The sequence below is a fragment of the Haliotis rubra genome, unplaced genomic scaffold (genome assembly GCF_003918875.1).
Source record: "Haliotis rubra isolate DU_JTF1 unplaced genomic scaffold, ASM391887v1 Scf12, whole genome shotgun sequence".
Taxonomy (NCBI): domain Eukaryota; kingdom Metazoa; phylum Mollusca; class Gastropoda; order Lepetellida; family Haliotidae; genus Haliotis; species Haliotis rubra.
In genome coordinates this window covers 3,673,308-3,699,557 of record NW_025765114.1, presented here as the reverse complement: position 1 = coordinate 3,699,557, position 26,250 = coordinate 3,673,308, and the positions used below count along the sequence as shown (strand labels likewise).

The 26,250-nt window shown below is 39.7% G+C and overlaps 2 protein-coding genes across 11 annotated transcripts in view; one reads left to right on the top strand and one right to left on the bottom strand.

Moving 5' to 3' along the window:
* Nucleotides 1-123: 123 nt before the first annotated feature.
* LOC124262729 (sodium-dependent dopamine transporter-like) overlaps nucleotides 124-26,250 on the bottom strand; it is a 69,496-nt gene continuing 43,369 nt past the window's right edge. Inside the window, exons 6-16 of the mRNA XM_046697278.1 lie at nucleotides 23,787-23,921; nucleotides 11,962-12,065; nucleotides 10,726-10,850; nucleotides 9,336-9,448; nucleotides 7,709-7,846; nucleotides 6,737-6,836; nucleotides 6,245-6,345; nucleotides 5,528-5,707; nucleotides 4,060-4,134; nucleotides 398-3,164; nucleotides 124-351 (exon numbers count right to left, since the gene is read on the bottom strand). Of these exons, the coding sequence (XP_046553234.1) occupies nucleotides 3,141-3,164; nucleotides 4,060-4,134; nucleotides 5,528-5,707; nucleotides 6,245-6,345; nucleotides 6,737-6,836; nucleotides 7,709-7,846; nucleotides 9,336-9,448; nucleotides 10,726-10,850; nucleotides 11,962-12,065; nucleotides 23,787-23,921 (1,095 nt within the window). The 3' untranslated portion in view covers nucleotides 124-351; nucleotides 398-3,140. The remainder of the gene's footprint in view (nucleotides 352-397; nucleotides 3,165-4,059; nucleotides 4,135-5,527; nucleotides 5,708-6,244; nucleotides 6,346-6,736; nucleotides 6,837-7,708; nucleotides 7,847-9,335; nucleotides 9,449-10,725; nucleotides 10,851-11,961; nucleotides 12,066-23,786; nucleotides 23,922-26,250) is intronic.
* On the top strand, nucleotides 10,739-26,069 carry LOC124262740. 10 transcript variants are annotated; one of them, XR_006894682.1, is made up of 3 exons: nucleotides 18,481-18,741; nucleotides 21,857-21,918; nucleotides 22,816-26,069. XR_006894682.1 is itself a non-coding variant. In XM_046697287.1 (2 exons), exons 1-2 carry the CDS (start codon nucleotides 14,064-14,066, stop codon nucleotides 23,296-23,298), a joined length of 504 nt encoding a protein of 167 aa, XP_046553243.1. In that variant the 5' UTR covers nucleotides 13,776-14,063; the 3' UTR covers nucleotides 23,299-26,069. The 10 variants fall into 10 exon arrangements, 1 of the variants encoding a protein (XP_046553243.1); XR_006894678.1 differs by lacking the exon at nucleotides 18,481-18,741 and adding an exon at nucleotides 20,628-20,743; XR_006894680.1 differs by lacking the exon at nucleotides 18,481-18,741 and adding an exon at nucleotides 21,322-21,652.

Below are 26,250 nucleotides of genomic sequence, written 5' to 3'. Positions count from 1 at the left end.
TCCAGACCTTACCTCTGTGAGCGTAAAAATAGTAATCTTCACCCGGTGTCAGGGGGGGTTGTCATTGCCTGATACGTCTTGTTTATATAGCCTTGTCAAAATCAAGACACGAACAGACCAAACTTCACTACTTTCGTATTTATTATCAACTACTATACAAAATACCCACACATCACATTGTACCAACACGACCGTCTCTCCAAACAACACAATCGGGCAATGTTATTCTGTCCTAGACTGTACAGGCAGCTAAATTCTAAGAGTACATGTCATGGTATTCAGCTGATAACTGAACCTCCCTGAAAAGAAAAGTCACCCACACCACCCTCGTCCTAAACAATGATACGTTACCTCAAAGTCACCCACACAACCCTCGTCCTAAACAATGATACGTTACCTCAAAGTCCTACAGTCAAATCAAGTTCTCAATAGACTCAAACTGAAACAACGAGAATTGTACAACATTTACTAAATTGTATTCTACATCTACGATTATTTACACCTGAAAATATCAAGCACCACCCATTAATTTTCATAAAACCCGAACTTCAGTGTAAGTTAGAAATACCTATATGTGACTCTGATCATTGATTCCACTCTAAAATACCACAACGACCACTAAAAGTTGGTCCAAGAATATATGGCAGATGCAGACAAGCAAGAGTGCCTCTGAACAATGCAGAATGTCATGAACGAGATTTTGTTTTCTATATCATAATAAATGTCATATTAGTCAGAAAATTAACGCTGGATGAATTTGAAATATTCCCAATTTTATTTTATGTTAAATAATGATTTTAGTGGTGGAGATATAACATTTGCACATCATAAATCTCAAGACACAAACACTCTACTAATACTGTAATAATCCAATGAAAAGTCATTGAAACACCAAGTGTAAACATTTTGGTCAAATGTATGAAAATTACAAACGTACATATAATTATGAAAGGTATTCAAATCTACACGGTTCTCTACTTATTATACTCGTTCACAACAACATTTTCTGTGAAATGAAGTGTAACAATATCACAATGTAAGTTCCTGTTTTTGACAATAAGGGTTATTCAATATGACTGTTAATATCAGTAGGTTAAGATAACGATGTGAAACCTGCAAGATCATCCCAACATTTGGCCAGATTCGTCACTTTGAATTAATGCAAGCTTTTGTTTATCTACCCAGCTTATTCATTATGTTATTAATTATGTTATTTCAGGTAATACTAGGCAGATATTACTGATAATTCGTGAACGTTGCTGCTTCTCCCGGAGAACTCTTACTCCACCAAACAAGACATTGCCAGTTACACTGAGGGCATTTATCTCCCTGTTTATTAAACACGAATCTGTTCTTGAATGTTGTATACTGTTTATCTCAATACTGTTAAATATCAATATCATTTTGCTATATGTAATAACACTAGGAGGATTACACCATAAGGTTACACCTATGCAAAACACACTTTACACAATTCGTGGAAACCCACAGTAAATCACGTGGAAGTCTCTTACATAAATCATATCAATTTGATGTCAAACCCGAGTTATTCCTCACTCTAATCACACATAACAGCCATGATTCTTAAGTTAACATATGTTGTTGATACCTTACACAAATCACATATACCATACTTTGAGTCTCAAGTTAGCATTATAAGTTGTTCACTGGTCACGAGGGGGACAAGGGTACATCAACCCATGGGCCCCGAGGGACCACAACGTATTTATCTTTCCGAACACCTCAGTGTTTATTTTGAACTCTTTGAAGCACGGGTATCGGATCATAAAAGGGAGTATCAGAGTTAGGCAATTAGTCAATACTAGATTTTCAGTTGACACAGAATCCAGCAGACAAGAAAAACAAATTATCTCCCTTCCATCGATTTGCATTCGCAAAACATCGGTAATTTCCGTACATCATACGTGACTCAGTTCTTCGAGATAAAGAATTACTAATACGAAGTACCAAAGGAATTCCCACAGTTCGGCATTCCCAGCGGGTAGCAGAAAATGCTGCAAGCGGGGAACATTTATGTGTAAGGTAAGATAAATGTTGTTAATGCCCTACTCTAATCACATATACCGGCGGTTATTCTCAAGTTAACTCATGAACGTTATTTACGTTAATTCATATGGATTCATATCAACTCCAACTTCATTATATCTGAAAACTCTCTTGATGTCTTTACCTCAGAGATACGCATATCCAATGGAATACTGTTCAGCCGTTTACATGCACGTCATCATCTACACCAGTTCACACCAAGACATCACAACACTGTAGGGTTACTGGGCCATGGGATGCAGGACATTGTTCAGTTACCCGAATCACAACTCAGGGAAAGATACTGACTCCACGGTCTAATGAGTCTTTGAAGATAGTATCCTCTAAACCCAGGACTACGAATACGTATTGTTAGGTATTCACTATGTTGTTCCACATTTTCACTGCATTATGTTGCTCCGATAGGGTTGTGTCCGAACACATTACATTTAATAGGCTACTCGGGTGCTCTCGGCTTATTCCGTTACTGACGTAACACCGGCAGCAATGGAATAGCATTGCATTGCTTTCAGTCCAAATCGTATATCGTATCCCTCCGCATATAGTCCGTGCAATACGAACGTTATTTAGGTTAATACATGATATTATTGTCATATATATAAGGGCTACAACTGCCGACTGATTGTATAGTCACGCGAACGAATGAAACTAGTGACTCCAGTACAAATATGGGTGTCGTCTGAAGTAACAACGGCCGAGGCGAGCCAAATGGATGTAAACTGTTGAAGGAGGGGAAATACGTCACAACAAATTATGGTATGGTTTCATCTTAACTTCTATTCAATAGATTTGCTACCATCCAACAGACTAGACTATATTCACGTAGTAATATTCATCTAGGATTCTAGTCCACGGCTGTAGTCCACATCTGGCCTGTCAGATCTCCTAGTGCCCCAAAGACTTGTATACGTGGTGCGTCGCCCATCGCCTTGGTTTTACGATTCCCAAGTTAAATGGCACGTTCATGAGCGACACAGTACTTTTCCCTGCAGCGGGCAGGTACTCTTCTATAGTTACTATCACTGTCATGTGGTCCCTCCTGAAGAATGCCGTCTCGAGTGAAGTCCCCGTCTTCATACGGACAGCCAGTGTTCCTTCTGAAGAAAGCATTCACTACCTATTAGTTACAATGAAACAATGATTATGTCCATGCTGAGCTGCGGACACTGGGTAAAATGAAACCATATTAATCGGAACCGTTCAGAAACCCCAATGTCATCTTTTGGACGACCACTGTCTTTAGAGTGTCAAGACATGTCCAAAACACATTCAGTAAATACATGTATGTTACATATGTTATATTTGGGATTACACTTTCTTTGCAAAGTACATATTCTAGTACTTTTGTTGGGTTGAGTCCCATCCGGGATTCGAACCCACACCCTCAGAGTCGCGGTGGCTGAGCGGTCTAGGCGTCTGACTGTGTGCTGGCGATTAGGTGACTGACTCTGAGGGTGTGGGTTCGAATCCCGGATGGGCCTCAACCCAACAAAAGTACTAGAATCTGCACTTTACAAAGAAAGAGTAATCTCAAATATAACATATGTTACATTTGACCACTTTCTAAATGGCATTGTGCATTTCATAGTAAATATGTTCCCTTGAGGTGTTGAAACAGTGAAGCGTACAATTGTCCTCAGACGAATTTACAAATTAATGAATCATGGGTGCGTCCTCCCAGTTCTACAGTATTATACAGTGAATCAAAACTGTTCTAATGAACCTGTTTGAATGTATTGTGGATTGATAGTGTTTGCAAAATAAATACTTATTATCAATGTTCATCTGGATTCTGTACTACAACTTATATCATGACAAAACAATTTTGCAAGTTCTTTGTAACCGCACATAGCCCATTCTTCTTTTAATTTATATAATCCTATAACGTAATCCATATCACTTATTATTATATGAAAAACAGTTTGGAACTTTGTTTACTGAAGTATATATAGTTTGCCTGGTAGTTCTTCATTATTTCCCTACTTTACTCACCTGGAACCGCTTGACTTGCTTTTTCTGACGTATTTGCTCATGTTCGCTTTCAGGCGATATACACAGGGCAAACCGCTGAAAAAACATACAATATCACTGAAAGTAAACGTTAGACCTACAAGTACTTATGTTTACAAACCTCGCATCTATGGAAAAGAAACTCTCAATCCAGATTTACGCAGCAGTCGTAGCCTACGACCATCGTAATTCTACACTTAGAATTCGTCATATGAACGCTGACGGAGATTTTCAAGCATTTTCTGAAACAAGTAATTTATTCCATAAAATCACACCAATTATCTAAGTACATTCACCCGTCCCAGCTAACCAATTGTAAGTACATTCAAACACCATGGTAACCAAGTGTAACTTAGTATATTTATCCACCCCTGCTAATCATCTGTAGGTATACGCTGCGTCATTAATGAAAGGTCAAGCTATTGGTAACACTATTTCTTAAAACTTGTAAAATCTTCGTTTTTTGTTTGAAATACATACAAATGAATATTTTACAGACTTTCTTAACAGTATGGAAAAACACATCAGGCCGTTGAAATATTATTATTACGTTCTTTAACGTCCGATACATTCTGTTACAAATGACACCTTTTTAATCCAGATTGTCAATATGGAAATCGACCTGCCACGTAATGTCAATGACGCGCACCTGCAAGTCGCTCTATCCATGGAAAGTGGAGGACAATACATGCATTGATGCTTTTTCACTGTCGTTCACTGTTCAGGTACCTGTTTGAAATCGCAGCTTAAATTGAGAGGTTAACTCCTACTGGACGTACTCCACTGCACGTGGTCGACGGTGTTATCGGGACGAGATTCGGGCTCCTATGGCAGTGCCATTCCTGCAAGCTATGCATGGTTTTTATGGTCGACCCTCTTTACTGCATGACAACAACGCATGGCCTCATAGGGCCAGGATTGTCACGGAATTCCTTAGGCAGCATGGTGTGGAACGGATGGAGTGGCTACATGCTCGCCTGACCTCAACCCATTTGAGCATGACTGGGATGAACTCGGTCGACCCAGCACCAATTGATCTCCCAACACTCCGCAGAGCTCTAGTAGAGGAACGGAATGCGATTCCACAAGCTTTCTTTATGAACTTTATAAGGAGCATGAGAACAAGGTGCACCTGTGTCTTGGACGCGCGAGGAGGGCACACAAGATATTGAATGACAGATTTCTTCATGTTTGTCATTTTCATTTTGTGGGGTTGGTCTATACAACTGATGTTTGCTTGTGCTATGTGAACTTTTTGTCTGTATGTCACGATGTGTCACCTTTGTCAACATATTAAACATTATGATGACACTTTTAGTTCTATTATTTCTGAGAAACTTATCTTTACATGTGCTATACATCATTTGACCCAACATTAATAACGCTTAGTATATATTCACCCACCCCTGCTAACCAACTGTATATGTCAAGAGTACGGTTTCACTAGTACCTCCTTCAGTGTTCCCTTGGTAATGGCCAGCTTATAGATGGCATAGCCGGGTATCATGCACATGGAGGACAGGGCTATCAACCACCCGATGACGTTAGCGTATTCCGGGTACACGTAGCGGCCGGTGGCTGTCATGTACTCCAGGGGTGTGTAGGAGGCGAAACTCGATATCACTATTATCTGGACAGGAACAAAATCAGTTGTTAAAACTTTGTATTTAACTACAGACTATTTCAGTAAAAATGCGGAAGTTACAAAACAGAGATTTTATCATTCTGTTTAGGCACTTCTAGGTCCTGTGCTTCTGTCTATCCGGTCACAATAGGGTAATAGTGGTGAGTTGTGGACAGATCTAGAGATTAGGCAGTTAAGTGCATTTGCCAGCAGCATGAATGGACAATGACTGGTAGCTTAAGATCATTGCTAAATAAGTTTCTAGAGATTGTATAAAACTACTTACAAGAGTAGAACGAGGCTATAACAGATTGTTTAGTACGTTTCTATAAACTGGATATAACTTGGTCTACTTACAAAGATTTGAACTATGCATAACAGGTAGTTTCAGACAGCATCTAGACATTGTATAAACTATACACACGATTTTAGTTTATCAGTGACACCTAGTTGAAGTAGGTTCTAGAAGATAGAATATAACTATACACAAGGACATGAACAGATTGGTAAGGTAAGTTTCTGGACACGGTATAAATTACTTACAAGGAGTAGAACTGGGCTGATAAACTTCCAGCAGATTCTCCAGTACAGGTTTGGCCTGCTCCCTGTCATTGACTCTATGTCGTCACAGAACTGCTTCATGCCTGTATGTCAGGGGTAAACGTTAGATGGCATGCTCAGGACAACAGTCCAGAATACAGAGCCAATTGTAATACTACCTGTTTAATAGCTAGGCTACAGTTTCAAGTTGCGGATGAAATATCGTGTAGGTTTCATATCAAAGTGAGTGAGTATGGATTTACGCCGCTTTTAGCAATATTCCAGCAATTTTTATGGCGGCGGACACCAGAAATGGGTTTCACACATATTGTACCCATGTGGGGAATCGAACCCGGGTCTTCGGCGTGACGAGCGAACGGTTTAACCACTAGGCTGCCCCACCGGCTCGTTTCATATTAAAATGATCGGCATATCCATACACAAAGGAACGGAAGAAATGTATATTGACTTGGGTTGAAACTGGCATGGACCTACCGTAGAACCAAGAGACGGCTATCACCTGGCACAGTACGGTGAACACAATAGACGTCCCGGCCGCGAAGCGATCCAGCATCGTGAACACATACATTCTCCCCTGAACATAGGACAAAACAGTCAACATTGATACTGGAAACATCCATGCTAGACAAGTCATTTGTACAATGAGTTTGTGAGTGAGTTAGTTTAGTTTTACGCCGCTTTTAGCAATATTCCAGCAATATCACGGCGGGGGGACACCAGAAATGGGTTTCACACATTGTGGAATCGAACCCGGGTTCTCGGCGTGACGAGCGAACGCTTAACACCTAGGCTACCCCACCGCCCACAATGTGTTTGTGGCTTCAAAGGCAATGTTTGAATGGTTTGATAGGAAACAATTGTTTAAGATGTTGGCGAACCTCCACCTGTATCCGTGATGACAGTGCACACAGACACTGATGCATGTGTCAGTACGGACGCTAGACTAACGCCTAAGTCCCTGAATATATATAATTTCGATAGTAACAAATAAACCCATTTAAATTGAAAAGGAGCCCGTCAGAGATGGGAGAAAAATCTAGACCTGCCTTATTTAAGGTTTTAGCATTGCAGGAACAGCTAGGCAGTAGGGAAAGTAATGCAGTTCGGGGACTCAGAGACAGACTATATGGACCCCTGTGTAATGGCAGTCTAGACCCATATAGACAGACCCCTAGGGGATTACTGGTGAGAATCAGTCACCAGCCACCCATGCTGGTCGGAGGAGACCACAAAGTGCATCAGGTGGCCAGGCCTGGAGACTCGGTTGATTGCGTGCCATCGTGCCTCGACGGAAATAAACCGTTGTTCATAAGATCATCACTGGTTGGTCTGGTCCAGATTTGATTATTTACACCCGCCGCCGTGTACCGTATTGCCGAGGGCGGCGTTAAACAAGACACAAGCCCAATAGTTAACAGAAACACTTTTATGTCAGAATGTACTGACCTCCGTTAAGCAGGGCAGTGCGAACATGAAGGCTGACCCCACCACGCCCAGGGTCAGGAGCTCCCGGAAGTACTTGTACTTGATTAGATGACGCAACTCGTCCCTCAGTCCCGTGAGGGGAGACTCCAGACCCCCGAACTGAAACACAAAATGATAACACGTCTCTGCTGAGGACTTCTCAGTAATATCACGTTAAACTGTCAAACTGGTATCTACCCTACCTGCTGAGTTACCTCGGAGTATCACACCCTAATGTCTAAAACAGATATATTGCTACTTAGATGAGAGTGTGGGTTCGAATCCCGGATGGGCTTAACCCAAAAACGTTTTAGAATCTGTACTTTACTAAGAAGGTGAAATCCCAAACATAACATATACTACTTTTGACCACTTTCTAAAATGGCATTGTGTAATCATACTTAGTTTAGTATAAATATACCATAGATATACTGACAAATTGTCCATTATGATTATTGTAGTTTAATCAAATAGATAATCAAATAAATATATAAACAATAAATGCGATATATGTGTCACTATATCGAAAAGAATTTTTCAGTTTGTGCCTGAGAAATGTGCTAAATATTAATAACGAAAACTGTATATATGTCATGTCAAATCAATTCCATTAAACAGCCAGACTGGTTGCACAATACCTCTGACGGTTATGGTAATCGTTGAGAAGCCACGCAAGGTATCGGAATACAATACAACCTAATGTGGCACAGCTACATATTTCTGTAACTCAGCCACAATAGGAGCACGTCAGTTAATGGTAACGTGTCACGTCAACAGGGATTCTGTAAGGAAGCCTAAAGGTATTCAAAGAAGAAATGATCTGAATTATTTATGAATAGAGTGTATAGGTTCAATCGATTGACTTTGTCAGATATTATTTTGACGCTGTTCATAGTGTTCGTGTTGAATAGAATGGCTTTGTTAGATATACTGTTTAAACTGAACATTGTGTTTATGTTGAATATAATATTTATGATGAGTAGCAGGTTTGGATGGCATGATATGTTCCATATAACCTTTATGTTGATCTGTTTAATTGGCATTTTAGAAGTTGATGATGATCCATAAAGTATTATACTTTTCTAACGTTTATGTTGGAGAAGAAAAGTTATATGGCTAGAATGTTTCATGGTACGAAGAACCGTACGTACAAATATGCAACTGGAAGTGAGAAAAGGCACGTTTATTTTGGGCAGAAGGTTTATATTAAAAGGCATAGCCATGATGCCTAGAATATTTATATTTATGTGAAATTTTTAGATTGGGTAGTTGTTTATGTTGCACAGCATGTAAACATTGAATGTCTAGCTTTGCTAGATAGAACATTACATCGTTCATGCGTTTGGAAGCAGCGATGAGACACTGGCTGAAAAATCATGAGATGCCAAAATATTGTTTTATCCAGATGTCAGCAATATTGCAGCCATAAATCATCGGGCCTAGTGAAGCAAACAAGTGGTTGAAAGTATGAACACCGGCCCAGATCAACCAGGTCAAAAGAAACACAAGGTCACAAGGAAACACCCGATCCAGATCAGCTGTTACTGGGACCTCCCCCGGAATCAGTACGAAGTCCATGTCTAGTGTAACGATGTAGACGTGTCCTCACCGCACTGTCCACGCCGAGAGTAAGCAGCATGAAGAAGAAGATGATGGCCCACCCGGTGGACCCCGTCAGTGTGGCTATAGCCTCCGGGTAGACGATGAACACGAGGCCGGGACCTGGCAGTAGCAAACAGTTACAGGCGCTTAAATAATAACAGTGAGTGAGTGAGTTTAGTTCTAGACTGGACCAGCCATTCCAGTGATCAACAGCATGAGCATCGATATTATACACAATTGGGATACGATTAGTCAACCAAGTCAGCGAGCCTGACCAAAGATCCCGTTAGTCGCCTTTTACGACAATCATGGGTTGCTGAAGATCAATTCTAACCCGGATATTCACGGGCCACTTGAATAATTACATGTCACAGAACGAATGAATAAAAAAGGCATCAAATCACATCATTTTATAAAAGTAGCAAACCGGCTGTAGGTAATAAGTTTGTGTGAATATTTCATAATTTCCCCAGCAAGAATTTTGAAACGATTAGGTATTCATGTATGTAACAATATCGTTGACAGTCACACTTCCTTTTTGGTTTCAGGAAAGTGGTAAAGTGTCCGTTTCCTTTAAAATAGTGCTGAACGTAACACGGTGTACGTGTGTTATAGACAGTAGGACGTGACGTCATAACATTACGTCGAACGATGGAGTTTGTGGAAGTGAACAGTCATGACATGTGTATTAACTCGCTTGACTAGAATCTTTAATTATAACCTTAAACAGCGACTGAACTTTCTAGTTTTCGTTCTTAATCTTCGGTTTTTGTTAGGTTGTAGTAAAACTTCCAATATGTTTATAAAGTATTGCCCAACAGAAAATATTAGGAGCAAATAGCATGTTCGTAAGGAGAACGCCATCATGTTGGATAGTGAATAACAATGATACGTCAAGCTTCACGATGCGATACATGGCTCTTTGTTATTTCAGGGGGACCTTAACCAGTATTTCATTACTCATTTTGAGTGCGAAGTGATTGGGTTATTATGAATATAGAACAAGACCTATCGACTTCTGTGTGTTTAATTTTTTTCTATCAAATAGTTATCTAATTACTTTAACGTGAACAGCATTTCAGGTATAATAATGTAACACATGGTTGTATATACAGAGCCTTTATGTAGTTATTTTCACAAGGTGCAGCCGAGGACCACTATTACACGTCCTCGTATGATAGAGCGATGGTCCAGTTCCGTAAGCGACATGTTTTGGGGGGAATGTTTGAAAAATAAGTCTTGAGAATCAAATTACATTAGTTTTGTTGATTCAATTTACGTAAATTACCACAACCTATCCCTTCGTGTGCATCATGGGTCGTTTAAGACAATAGAGTGACGTCACAGATGTTACAATCAGATAACTCCTCATCTGATAAGCTGAGATAATGTCCCACCTTCAGTGGCCACCTCGGAGATGTCCTTCTGAGTCCTCAAGGACATGTAGCCGAGGTAGGAGAAGATGACAAAGCCGGAGAAGAGGCTGGTGAAGCTGTTGACGGCCACTGTGATCAGACAGTCGCTGGAACAAACCAAAGTACTTTGTAAGTCATTTTATATTGTTTGTTGATTGTATAATAACGACCCAGAGAGATGACTGTACACAAATATTACTTGTTTTTGAGGGATGGATGGTCACATTGTGTGACTTGTCTATGTGGCGCCATGACCCAGCGCCAAGGATCATGGCAAACACTGTCAATCACCGACTACAAGTGCAAGGCACCCAGGTAATATCTGGCCGTAAGATTGTGTGCGGCGTCAAACGTTATTCAAACGTACAACCATCATTTTCACGAGGGTTCATTTCTCTTTTTTTAGATTATTTCCCTGGATCCAGAACCGAGAGAAACATTGTTGACATTGAATTTCAGCAAGCATGCTTGTCATTAGAGGCGACTAACGCGATCGGGTGGTCAGGCTGATTTGTATGGTGCATGTCATCTATACCAATTGCAATGCTCATGATGCCATCACAGGATTGTCTGGTCCAGACTTAAAGGATACTTATCTACATGGGTATAAATATTCTTTGAATATATTTTGATTAATAAACAATAACATTTAAAAAAACAGAACTCGCATAATACACAACTGTTAATAAGTACATCTAATCAAGAAAATCATTAAATTTGCATTTTTCTGCAGATATTCATAAAATTTTAAACACCCTCGGGGTCACGTGGTTTCAGATTCATTTCACACCCCAGTCTTCATTGTATTTTATCTGTGCAAAAATACCCTGCTAGAGATTACCTTTTACATAATCTTGTAGGAATGAGTTATGGTAAATAGATATAATCAAATATAACGCCAGTACTTTCTATTTTCACATCATAAAAACTCTGTATATTGTATTTTGTCCCCTTTGTAATATCCTACGACAGGAAACAAAACGCTGTGGACCATATTGTAAAGCGAGTCTTCACGCCGAATAATCTAGTAAAAATTAAGAAAAACTATCAATTTGTATGCCTGCGACTACAGGTTTAGTTGTATGTGTTTTAACCACAGACATCTAATTAAGTCGCAGGATTAACATCGACACATTGTCTACGTTGATGAATTCTTTTTTGACCCAGTACGTTCACCTTCACGAGAGGTAACATGACCTTGGGGAGATAAAACCTTACCGATAACAGTTGTTGTTAAATTTGTTGTAACTGGAGTAGGCGATGTGTGTTCCGAACCCGGCTCCCACAGAGAAAAATATCTGCACTGCAGCGTCAATCCACACCTGGAACATATTGGTTCTTCATGAGTTCATGAGTGAGTGAGTTCATGAGTGAGTGAGTTCATGAGTTAATGAGTTCATGAGTGAGTTTGGTTTTACACCGCACTCAGCAATATTTCAGCTATATATGGCGGCGGTCTGTAAAAAATCGAGTCTGGACCAGACAATCCAGTGATCAACAGCATGAGCGTCAATCTACGGAACTGGGACACGATGACATGTGTCAACCAAGTCAACGAGCCTGACAACCCGATCCCCTTAGTCGCCTCTAACGACAAGCATGGGTTACTGAAGACCAATTCTAACCCGGATCTTCACGGGTATAGTGAGTGAGTGAGATGAGTTCAACGTCGCTTTGATGATGTCAAGCACATCCCAGCGTGTGAGACTGAGTTTACAGCTAAGCTCAAAGATATTCAGATCAAACATGTGTGTCACTTTTGTGAAACGCATAAACAGAGATAAACCAATATCACTAATCAGGTTGAATCGGTAAATCGAAACAAGCGATCACAGGATTCTGGCATGCCTTAGGGGAGGCAACCCTTCACAGCGAATTATGGCGTTTTCATGTATGCTGCAAAATGTCATTTGGCTAAACTTGATCGTGTACAAGCCAAAGCTCTTCGGATATGTACTGGAGCCTTTCCTACTACTCCAGTTTCCGCCCTGCAGGTGGAATGCTCAGAACCTCCTTTGCGTAAGGCTCGTTTAAAGAAACTGTGCTTAACAAAACCAAGTATGACATAATTTAAAGGAACATACATTATAATAGTTTGTTAAGTGTTGGACGCATATAGGCCTTTTGAGGCCCAAGGTGGCCCTAAAACCTTACCTACCTGCCTACCTACCTACCTGCCTACCTACCTACCTACCTTATGGCGTGTTAGAAAACAGTGGTGCATAGTGTTTTTAAGATTTCTGGAAGATCAGTCTCCCGTAATCATAGATTAAACTCCTCGTTCCGTCCGACTGTTGTTATAACGGGAAAGTGTTCGGTCTCTCGGCTGACATGCCCGTATATTACTGAAATAATGTTCAATGTGGCGATGGCGGAGAGTTGCTCATGCTTTCAGTCACTGCTTTGTTTACAATCTCAGTGTTTCGCACCCAGCGCAGATATAGCTGTAATAGTGATCAAATAAAACTCACGCCACATCTATCACATGCAGAGTGAGTGATTTACCTTGGCCATATTACAACCATAGTTTAGAGAAGGGCGCCAGTGATATACTGATTTGGTTCACACACACACACACACACACACACACACACACACACTGCTGATAATCACGTATTCTGCAGTGGGATTTCTATACAAGCCATTGCATATTCAAGAGCATATTTCCTTATGCGAAGTCAGCCATGCGATCAGCTTTCGCAAACACAGGAAGTGGAGCTTATCTTTTGACAGCGCTGGTGCACGCAGGTGGGATCAAATTCATTCTCAGGTCACAAAGACCTAGTCTGTCTCACAGTCCCTGAAGCACAATATTCCACCTTCTATCCAGCCCTTTCTACAACACCAATTTAAGCTTCAAATGAAGCAAGTCTAGATATCCTCAAGTTCTGAATCTCACATCCCGCTCGGGCTCCTTTTCAATTTCTATGGAATTATTTGTTTCTATCGAAAAAAACAATATACATATTCAGGGACTAAGCGTTAGTCTAGATAAACACTTGAAATAGATCTCCTTTAGTCATATCATGCTACTTTGTTCCCGTGAGAGAGCATGTCACGCATTTACACTCGGTTGGGTCGATCTGGGTAAAACCTGCCGTATACAAAGGGGTTTTAAATCACCCGTCCAGATCGATAAAACTACAAGTTGCCTTGACCTAGTCAATCCGGTACTAGTGATACAATGACGAGCGGCAGAGGGTGCTAGACCCTGTCCAGGTATGCAACATGTCATGTCCTGGATCTAAGTCGTATAGTAACACATTGTTCTTGATCTGACCTGTCGCAGCTCTACAAACGACCAATCACACGTGGATCACATGCTGCACTGCATACATGGGGTAAGCATGGCGTCATTTCGCATTGTCTGCTTCATACAGTTCCGCCATGACTGATTAAATCATACGCAATTGGGAACAGAAAATCGGACAACGTAAGAAAAGGTTTGTGGTACAGACAATTAAACAACCAACATGTGTCCGTGTCGTTTCAAGATAGTATGATATTAACGATCTGCACAATTGTCAGCTTGTGCAATAACGATAATAGTGGCATGGCACATTTTTTATTGAACCATTGTATCTGCGTTTTAAAGAGAATAAGTATATTCACTATGCATTTAATCATGGCTATGAATGTTACTGTTAGTCATCTTAGTTTTAGCGGTCTGTGTATGTTTATTTGTATGTATGTGTATATGCATGCATCATTATGGCATTAATCTGTTGATGGTAATGATCGGTACGACAGCTAAACCTATTCCTGGTCTTTCATCACATTAAAAGGTTCACATGCCATTGAGGACAATGAAGCTCAAAAGAACAATGCTTCCATAGATGATGGTGACATTGCTTGTTCCAGGAATGACAAAGATTAGCTTTGTTTAACTTCCAATAATGCAAATTAATATGTTTACAAAATACAACACTAAACAAGAAACTTGATGACCCGTTAATGTTTCAAACAGGCTAAAGCATTCTCACTACAAGGAACACATATATACCAACACGCAATGTATGATTTTGTGCGCACAGGAATGCAAATCACAAAATAGTTACCCCCGGAAGATACAGAGAATATATTTAATACTGTAGCACTGTTTCAACGTCCGATTCCATTTCCGTGCGTCAACTGGATACATGGGTCTACTTACTTTGTTATCTTTTCAAGATATAAATACACCATTCATAATACAGTTTCTCCCTCAAACGTTCCAATAACCTTATAGTTGCTGTGTTATGAATGGCGCCTTTCAGCTACTGACCTGGTTTTTGACGACAGACGCGACAATAGTCGCAGTAGTTGTTGAAGTAAAGTTTACGTGGCATACGTCGGCAGGTGTCTGGCTCCACTGGTCATCAAGTGTCGACGTATTAGTCTTCAGCATATATGCTGACAATTCCCTTGGATGTGTGTTTTTGTTCCAGTGAGAACGTATTGGGTTTCCCTCCATTGCTGAATATCACCATGGTAATGAAGAGTAATGTTTCCTCTGCATAACTATAGACAATGTCTGCCTGAAGACAAGGACAGCGTTCACATTTGGTGATTACAACTTTGACCCTAGACTGGTTGTGTGACAGGTTGTCTTTGATCACGATGTGAACAACGAGTGAGTCAGGTCGACTGGTCAATCACTGTGATTCGTATTTGACCATAGGTTGGCAACAACATCTGTTCTGTCACTGATTCTTCTTCACTGTTTCAGATGACGTGAGGCAGGGGATGCTGCAGGTGCAGGAAGCGGGTGGAGGCTTTGTGTTCGTGTAGGAATGGACAATTTCTTCATCGCTTGACAAATGAGCGAGACAGTCACAAACGACATATCCCATCTGATGTGCACAAGTGGAAGTCGCTTTAAGGGCGAGGATGTCTGTGAGGATGGAGGCCGGGGGGACCAGGGGGATCAAGTGGACCGGGGGACCAGGGGATCAGGGGGATCAAGGGGAAGGTGGTGGCACTCCAACCCTCTCCCTGGAGTGTCGTGATCTGGGGGTGAAGGATCTTCAGTACAAACTATGTGTGTGTCAGGGTTGGACTACGATCAGATGACCTCTCTGGTGGAGAAGATGCTCCAGATGACGACAGTTTCATAGAGCCAGGGACAACAAAATGACATGACCTTGAACTCCTCTCCCCTGACAAACTGGACTGTTCAAATTACTGCTCACAGAAAACAGTTTCCACATAAGCAGTCACATTTTATGCTCTTGTTAATTCTGAAATTGTTCTACTTTTCGACATGACGTTTGACAGCCTGGGTCCACATTGAATATGTTCAGACGTCACTACCTTTCAGGGTTCTGAATTCGTACATTTGTGCACCTTTGGGAACGGGAGAAATGACCTTATGTTCTCTACAGATACTCGTCCTTGACGATGAGTTAAGGTGCAATGAGAAAGTACCCAGGGGATGATTTAAGGTGCAATGAGAAAGTGCCCAAGGGATGCTGCGAGGTATAACGAGGCGGTAAAAATAGGATGATTTGAAAAGCAATGTGTGTACATAGTGAAGAGTACTTGACGTGATTCTTGATGCAGTTGGTCAGCAGAACAAGAGAACAAACCAGGACTTCAGAGGCACCCATTAAACCGAAGGTTCGTTCATAAATGGCAGTTGGATTCCTCGGCAATCAATACACATACCAAAGCGTGTTTAGTACATAAACAACTAGGACAGGATTGTCCAGGAGATGTCTGCGAAAGACTCGGATTAATGGATTTCCCCCAAATCTGTCACGTATCTACACAATCACACAGACATGGCACTATGTATAGGTATATTTGGTTGTCTAAACGCGTGTATGGTAACACTGGAACATCCATTTGTTGAATGACTTTATCAGACATTTGGAGATGACGAGATCATACAGTTCAACTATTCAGTGCCAGGGAAGTGCTGAACTATGTTGTAAAGGCCTGGTTCTAAATATAAAAGAAACTGTGAAGTTCGGGCGTTCTAACTGGGTTACAGCATTGTGCCTTACATGTTTGATGTCTTCATTTGTATCGTATTGCGTTGTGGAAGATGTTCACGGCACAAACTATGATATGTTTGGTTTATGGAGTAAGGGGAAAACAAAGAGTGAAATAAAACTGTTCCACTCCAAAGGAATCATATATCGATATGTTTTGTTCATTTGCAATAAGTCCATAGTCATAGAAATATTTTCATTAATATACACGGATATGTAGAATTAGACTTTTGTTTAATGTCTATTGTATTAAAGAAACCATAGAATCAGCTTGATATCATGTTGTGATTTAAGAATCTCGTTTGGCTTTTTTTAATATCTATATAAATATATAATTTACGATATAAATTCGTTGACATTTTCTCGAGAGAAGTATCTGATGTCCCGCTCGTATCGGTATTTTGTGGTTATTTGGTTTGTAGAAATGAGTGCCCTTTGAGTGTTCCTATATTATCATTCAAATGATAATGCAGTGTAAACGTGCACATTCCTCCATTCATGAAGACTCCTTGGAAAATACACTGAGATATCCTATTAAGACGTGTACAAATCACCTCAGGTTTTCATAATATATATGTATGTATTTTCTCGACTCATAGAGAATGCAACATGTTGTGCACATTTTGGTGTACATGCAAAGTATAAAGTGATTTAAGCTAAAAGTTTATTGTTCGACCATTTAACTGGTAAATTATGCAGGTCGAAAAAACTATCCAAGTAGTTCAATGGGGATCATTCCAGAAGGAATATCTACGTGAAGTAGTTATGATGGAATAACATATGAACAGAATAAATAAATGGAAACACTTTCAAATATATGGGTTGAAGAAAAGGGTACATACTTTTTGGAATTTATAAACAGGTTCAATTTTTATATAAACATTCCCATAAATATTATGCTAAATCATAACCTTCACGTACATTATGTTCAGCTGACTGCTCAATTTTACACGTAATGGGTTCCTTACCGACAAAATTTACTACAAATACACAACATTTAGCGGTTAAACAGCTTGGCAGAGGAAAGCGCTCACTTGAAATATGCATGTTTACAAACATTATGAAAACGGTACTTGGCTGAAAACATAACTATATTTTTACCACAAGAAGAAATATATATATATATATAAACAAATGTGATATTCTAACATGATTCTGGCTTACGTTATGTTAAGATATTTTCAAAGAGATTTAATTTAATAATTCAATAAACATATACAAGACATTATTCTGTTTACATGTACGTCTCCCATGTAGGTAAGCGTCCATTTCAATATATGAACTAATTATCCGAACACATTTCAGGGGAACTGGAGCCACAGTTCTTATAGTATTCAACTGAACAGTTGCTAGTTGCTACTGCTAGTGAAGTGTTGTAGTTGCTTTTAGACAAAATCCACTGACAAAGGCCCATGTTCATCATCATTATCCATAGTTACAGAAACCCATCAATACAAGCACTGGTTATACAATATAAGTAGGGACCTAGGTTCAAATCCTTATGTATCTAGGTTTGTCAGAACCGAAACCGTACTTGTGAGTTTCACAATGTTGTGAACGTCCGAGACCTCCATCAATTCCGGCTTTACTGTCACGACACGCTGACAGGCCGTGTTTACTACTAACTCGCTCTCAATATAAAAATATGGTGATAGTGGATTCAGAGCCGAATCAGTCTTTAAGTAAACTGAATTAGTTTTTAGGAAATTTCCATTGACTATGTGCATGTGTGATTGAGCTGGCGTTATAAATAGTGTAGCTATTTTTCATCGCCGTTTCCGGAACGTTTGTACGGAACGCGCATCCTGGCGATACATGACATTTGCTACAAGATATTTGAGGTCATGGGGAGAAAATAACCCAAAGGAGTCAGCAATGTCACGTGACATACTCAATCCAGGAAGATACTAGGATGAAGATAAATACATTTAGAGCTGTTGAAGAAAAATCTATTTAGGGGGAGTTAGTCAAGACGATACATTTGATGTGTTTGGTCAACGTCGTAGGGTTATACTGCGTCCAGGTACGTACCGCCTTAAGGTTTGCTATCCGAGTTGATGACTCGAAGTTGATTGCTTGGATTAACACATTGTAGGAATCGGATATACCAGAGACATGTTTTGGGGGCAAAGCTAAATTATTGAAATATCCCCATGGTGACGCAATACTGTCCTGAGTTAATTCCTCCTGGACTTTTTCAACTGTATCAGGAGATTTGCATTCGGTTTTTCTGACGAGACCAATACGCGTTATTGTTGTTTTTTCTGAAGATATCAGTACCGTTCAGTGGACTATTTTCTGTTCGTGAATGCCGCGACACTTCACCATTGTCTGTATTGGGGTTCACATATTTTGTTATGTGTACATGATATAAATGCACCAGTTATGATACAATGTCGTTTTCAAAACGTTTCAAAAACCTTCAGCTGTTTTGTTATGCATGGCGCCCTTCAGTTTCCTGATTCTAGTACATGCTATACTGACCTGGCTTCTGGCCGATACGTGACATTGGAATGGATTGCCGATACACAATGTTCCTGTTCAATGTTGGACTAAGTGAACGTTTTTGCTGGACGTATACTACATGTCATCATTTAAAATGACATGAACAAACAAAGTGCATTCTTTCAACGGAATCGCATAATATTTTTGCACAATATTCGTCATAGTTAGTTTGAAAATATATATTTAATATCATTCCATGTCGTGTTCACAAATATGAATACCTATGTTTGTATTTTGGTCAAAGCGATTCTTATCGGTAACCTCGCGATTCGGTGGGGTAGCTTAGTGGTTACAGCGTTCGCTTGTCACGCCAAAGACATTGGTTCGATTCCCCAACATGGGTGCAATGGGTGGAGCCCATTTCTTGTGTCCCCCGCAGTGATATTGCCGGAATATTGCTAGAAGCGGTGTAAATACATACTCACTCACTCACCCATAACCGTAGGATGGGCATTTCAGTGGATCTTTGCAAATGATTGTGCATGGATCAAGTTCGACATTTTGAATATTGCATACTCTGGTGATTTTTGTAACGCGTGCAATAGAGTTACCTGAGCAGGTATACAGCTTACATGACCCTATTGTAAATGAGTATATATCCAACGTCATGTCTGCGTTTCAGGTGACTATACATAAATGGGAAAACAATATCCGCCATCTGCAGCCTGCTGACAAGAGTACGATTAATCTGTTGATATGAGTGACCTTCAGTTCATCGTGGATGAAGATGGGGAATTACTGGAAACAGCCACATCCGGTTCTCATCAAAACACAGAACCCGCAGAACCTTCACCACCTTTGGTGACCCCACTTGCTGCTCATATAGTGTCGACACATGGCTTCCAGAAATACTTTGAAGATAAATCTGTATTGTGCCCTTCAGGGTCTTCGTATGAAACCATTAATGCAATAAGGGAAGTATTTGAGTCTCCCGGTCTTCTCCAGCTTGAGAGACAGTTAACATGTAATAGAAAATAATGCCCTTGTGATGACATGACTTGAGTTGTGTTACTTGAATAAGTGTGGAACAAACTGTCTATAACTGTACGAAAGTAATTTCAGTGCCAAGGACATTGGCGATGGAGTCCCCTTAAAAGGCCCAAAGTTTTGGTTTGTGTAAATTATTGTTTAACGGCGCACGCCTGCTGTATGGCGGTGATCTGTAAATATTCGATCTGGTGGTGAGGCTCGTGGACTTGGTTCGCACATGTCATCGTGTCCCAATTGCGTAGATCGATTCTCATGCTGTTGATGATTGGATTGTCTGGTCCAGACTCTATTATTTACAGACCGCCGCCATAGAGCTGTATTATTGCTGATTGCGGCGTAAAACTAAACACACTCACTGAAAATATTCGAGTCAGGACCAGACAATCCAGTGATCAACAGCACGAGCATCTACGCAAACTGGATACTATGACATCTGTCAACCAAGAGCCTGCGAACCCGTTACTCGCCTCTTACGGGTTGCTGAAAACCAATTCTAACCCAGGTCTCCACGGGTGTCAAGGCCTAAAGAGGTATGTGCTTTGTAACATTTTGTTAATGTGCAGTATTTTATAGTTAGTCACTCACCCTGAGCATCTGTCTATCAAGCAGTCAGGAATACAATGAGGATAGACTTTCGCGATGTCATACATCCTGATCATATCAGGCATGTTCACAACAGCTCAACCACTTGTTTATCTCACAGTGGGGCTTACTTAGCTGTATGTCTCGTCACACGGCGTTGTGTCTCACTGTTACAACAGGAATGCTATTTATAATCTGCAACTACTTTATATTTCCTCATTGATACAGTTTCATCCGGGCAGTTTGTTTCTTGTACTGTGGTCTGGGTTAGAGTACGTTTAGACAATGAAGTCCTGGGTGTTTAGACTACTCAATACCATCAAAACGGGCCGCTGTTTGTGTGCATAACTCGCAAACCAGATGACCTGGGACATGAGACTAATTATAGGCATAGGATTTATTCAAGGAATCCCTGGTGTCAAAATTACGACAGCCAAACTGTAGATGTGTCGATAAGAACATAAGTAACAGGTAATCACTGTTCTACAGTGGGACCTGAAAATCCATTTTAAGAATTTCTTCCCATCTGTATGCCGCCACCACCACGTGATGTTTGCAAACAACTATTGTGACCTCTGAACTCGTGTAACGTTTACCATGAAAATGTAGTTCCAAAATGGATAGCCCATTTTGTTTATAGTAAACACTCATCTGAAGCGCAAAACATCTAATTGTAATATATTTGCATACACTAACCTAGAGAATTACTATTTATAGTCAAATCATAAAATTAAAGGAGTATATTTTACTACGCGGTGTACTGCAGTGTTCCTGCGCGGAGACTAAGCACCCACAAGAAGCACAGGTTCATTCATTCGTCGTCACTGTAGCTTGCATTAAAAGAGAAATAGGAAAAGGTGATTATTTTGAATGACAGCGGATAATATCAGAGTTACAGGTAACATGTACCATCATCTATGCGTCTACTGAAATGTGTCCTTATGTTGTATCTTGGTTGGCAAAATGGCTACCTCGTGGATATAGACATGTAGTACTTATTAGTAGCAGTTTGCCAGTGGGACATGTTAAGTTCACTGTTCGTCAATATATTATATTTGCAGGACGCTGCAACCGGACCACGTTTTAAAGGAAACAACGCACGTATGAGAAGCCTTCCTGTCAGGTAAGGCGTCAAAGTGGAAATATTTAGGGGCCTACATTTTCCTCCATATTATATATACATGGAAAATTGACTCGACTCTCTGATTGTAATGAAAACACAGTAAATCTTTTGCCTCCAAATGTAGTATCCTCTATTTGAATGAAGCTGATGTTTATGTAGATATCCCTTTCATATATATCATTATTTGTTTGATCTAGTTCTATTGAAATCTAGGTCAAATGACCAAAGGTATTCTCTGAATAAATTTCACTGATATTGTCCTCGGATAAGCAAAACTAATTAATGAGCTGGACTTTAATTCCGTTCTGTTTCTTCCATATCTTGTGGCGTCTTCGATATGGAATATATCCGTATTATAAGTGTATTTATCATTGAAGTAAATCATTTATCGGTGACATGGACTTATGGCATAAAATCATGTATGTCATGCCCAAATGACATAAGTATACACATTAGATATGCAAATTAGACAAACAGTGGCGTTTATCAGTGAAATTATACATTAAATTGAGATTTATTCAAATGACACAGCATCATTATTGTTAGCCTTAGTACATGTTTCAATCATTCTACAAAACTTTGTTCACGTTTGACCCCTTCTGAGGCATTCTGTAGTCCTAGCCACCTGCCACTGGAGCCGTTCCATTTGACACTAGTCAGACGGGTACACGGTAAGTGGTTTAGCCTACCAATGGTAGGACATCCATTTTGTGGACCTAACTCTGAAGATTGGGCATCGATTCCTGTATGGAACTCAAACCACACACCCACACCCACTCCCACCCAACCCCCAAAGAAATAGAATTCAAACCATATATGTGAGGTTACATTTGACCACATCCATTACAAGGTCACTGTGTGTTCAAATAAACATATAAGTGTATTATTGTTTTCAAGATGGCGGGAGAAGCGACCCCCATAGTACAGGAGACACGTTCAGATGCGGAAGGCCGTTTGTGTGTCAGCAGTGCAAGGACACCTGGCATGATGGAAGATCATTTCAAGAAGGCACACACAGAGATGAGCCAAACTCGCCATATACCCCCGGACCAGAACATCCAGCACCCAAAAGATATTGAGGGAACCTTTGCTATACTGTCGAGTGACCAGCCAAGACACCAACCATACATGTTCAGGTCCTACTTCATTGTTCTATCAAAGGCCTACACTGAGGCCCATATGGCCATGACAGAGGAAGGGGACTATCGACAAGAAGAAGCGGTTATTGCTTCCCCAAAGGAAGAAGACGTCAATACGTTTTCCATTTCCATATCCGGGTCACTATTGCCAGACAAGAACAAGGAATATCTTAACTTTGTATTCATCCCTCCTGTTCCACAGCGCTTCGACAGTGGACTGAGGGCACGTGGTAGAAAATAAGTACCATATTTGGAAGAAAACAAAGGATTATGTACAGACTATATGTCGAAAATATTCATCATTATTTAAAAAGTTGAAATATATTATTTTAGCCTATTAAACACATATATTAGCAGTGCAAACTATTTGCATAATGGGTGTACATATTTTAACAGTGTCCATTACAGCGACTTGTGAAAACAGATAAAATACTAACGTGTTATTATCATTATTATTATTATTTGGGTCAAAATCTGGTATGCATGTAACCAGACATTTACTAACAACACCAAAACCGATAGATTTAATTTGAAATTTGATTTGCTTAGACATTGTTTAAAACCACCAAAATATTATGTGGGTAAACTTCAAACATTAGACGTCAGTACATCTGTTATCTTTGGGGATAAATAGAGAGGAGGTTAGTGTTTCAAAATATAATAAATACGAAGGTGATCACTGTTTGCCTTGGAACACATTATAGCAATGGTAGACTCTAGACAGCTTACCTGTGGGTCCCCAAGGCGACTGAGGTTGGGGGTGATGAAGTAGGTGATGCCCTCCTTGGCTCCGGGGAGGAGAGATCCTCTGACCAGTAAGATAGCCATGATTATGTAAGGCATGGTTGCTGTGACCCACACCACCTGGGGAAGACATACAGCAACAAGACCTCTGAAGTATAGATAATGTAGAGAAAATATCATTGTTTCACTGAGATGTTTTGTTTTTCATCACCCCTCCTATGTTCATGTATATATGTGTACATGATGTACATGACTCTGTACATATGTATATATCTATATGTATTTTATGCCTTATAATCTGGGTGCCGTTCTACAAAACAACCTTAGCGCTAAGACTTCCTTATGTATATGTTAAGGTATGGGAGTTATGGTCACCTTAGCGGTAAGATCGCTTTGTACAGGGACTCCCCGGAAACTATAAGATCTTGAGTAGCACTGGTATTCAGTACCAATGCCTCATACAGCAGGAATACTGCTGGCTGTTAAATGGCAAGCTCGTAATGTCGGACGGGTCTTCCAGTAAATGATACTTTTACAGGTGCTTCCGTCGATGTTTTCATATTGCCAAGACAAAACCATTCCAAATATGAACGAATACAAAGGACGAATACACTTCATTAAAAGCAGACAAATACATGGGTACAGCTTGCGTACCATCACTACCATAATGATGTTGGTTGTAATACCGGATGTATACCTTAAACGTGAGTGTTAGTCAAACATACTTAAGAGGTCGACAAACTTATAACATAAATAACATCGTGGAACGATTATTGTTTTTTGCATCCCTTTAATAGCCGTGAAAGATTATTTATATCATTATTCACGCTATGTGATTAGATACCAAATCAGACCCTATTTTTGTAGTCCAATATAAGATATTTACATATTTAAAATTACATATTACATGTTTAAATGATTGCTTTAATGTACTGAACGTGGCTGTCAAAACGTTATAGATCATTATGTAAAACCTTCGATTTACAAACGATATATATGTTTAACAGTGCAGAAGTTTGATGTACATGTGAACAATGGCAGTGCCAGTCGCGTGAAACATATATAGTATAATCATCTGGTTGTCAGAGAGTAGGAAAGTCACAATCATACTTTCAGTCGTCTGCTGACAGACCATGTAAGACTGGCATATGCTGTCTTTATATTTCTATTCTTAACTAAATTCTACAAATGAAAACTTTGGTGTTCAGTAGGTATTACACTCTTTTACTTTTGCCTTATATTTATGTAACCTACCACATTTGCCTTATATTTATGTAACCTACCACTTTTGCCTTATATTTATGTAACCTACCACATTTGCCTTATATTTATGTAACCTACCACATTTGTAAACATATTGTGTTCTTTCTTTGCTTGTATATGCATATTTCAATCGTATTTATGAAACAGGTGAGAATGTAGCAGTGTTCATCACAAACTCCATGTGCTGAAGGCAGTGCCTTTCTTGAGTGTACAAATAGGTATACACCGATCTTAATGCTTACTTACGTATATATACTTTTACATTTGTTAAAATATATTGGTTGACACCGTTACTATGTTGAAAAATGTATATGAAGATACTTAGCATCAATTTCATTGCTACATACATATTCATGGTTTATGATGTATACGTCATCGAATGATGTTAAAATGTGTGGATGTTTATACATCGTATTCCTTCTGAGTGGAAATTGCTAGGTAATGGAAGCTGCTGTCCTATACGTGGATGTGATGAACGGTAAAACACATGAAACAAGCAAAACTATTGATCAACTACTGACAACCATTGGTATGTTATCAAAATGTCTTTCATAACTGAAGAACCAAGTCTGCATATAAAGGCGACACATCCCTGCTAATAGCAGTGTTGACTTTACCATTCCCAAGTTGTCATGAACATGTGTATATGAACCTCTATCACTACTTTTCATTGATCTATTCGCTTGATTTTCACCACTTTCTTGTCTAGGCCTTTTGGAATCTGTTTCGACAGAGCGACTGTATCTGCTCTTTATTTACACTTTTTTTGCAATACTACATGTCCCCTTACTCAAGACAGATTTAACGTTTATTTTAATGTGAAATTTCCATTTTAATAATCCCAAGTCGGTAGGTAGCGTATTAGTTCGGGTTTAAGGCTAATAAAGTACAAAGAATGTGATTCTTAAATATGTTATATATTATTATATTGGGAAGTAAATAGACGTGTTCTTCTATGCTTTATCTTACTTACTTGCTTGTTCAATAAAGAAAATCTTATAATTTCTTGTCTGAGTTTGTTATAAATTGTTTATATTTTTTATACTGATTTTCTTATGACATTGCAGGATTAGTGATATTTCAATGGTATTTAGTGATTGAATGTCTTATGTGCTTGTATCTAAATCCACTAGGAGATCCCGATAAGGTTTCCAGAACCTCATGGCTGTCGAGAGAATCGACATGA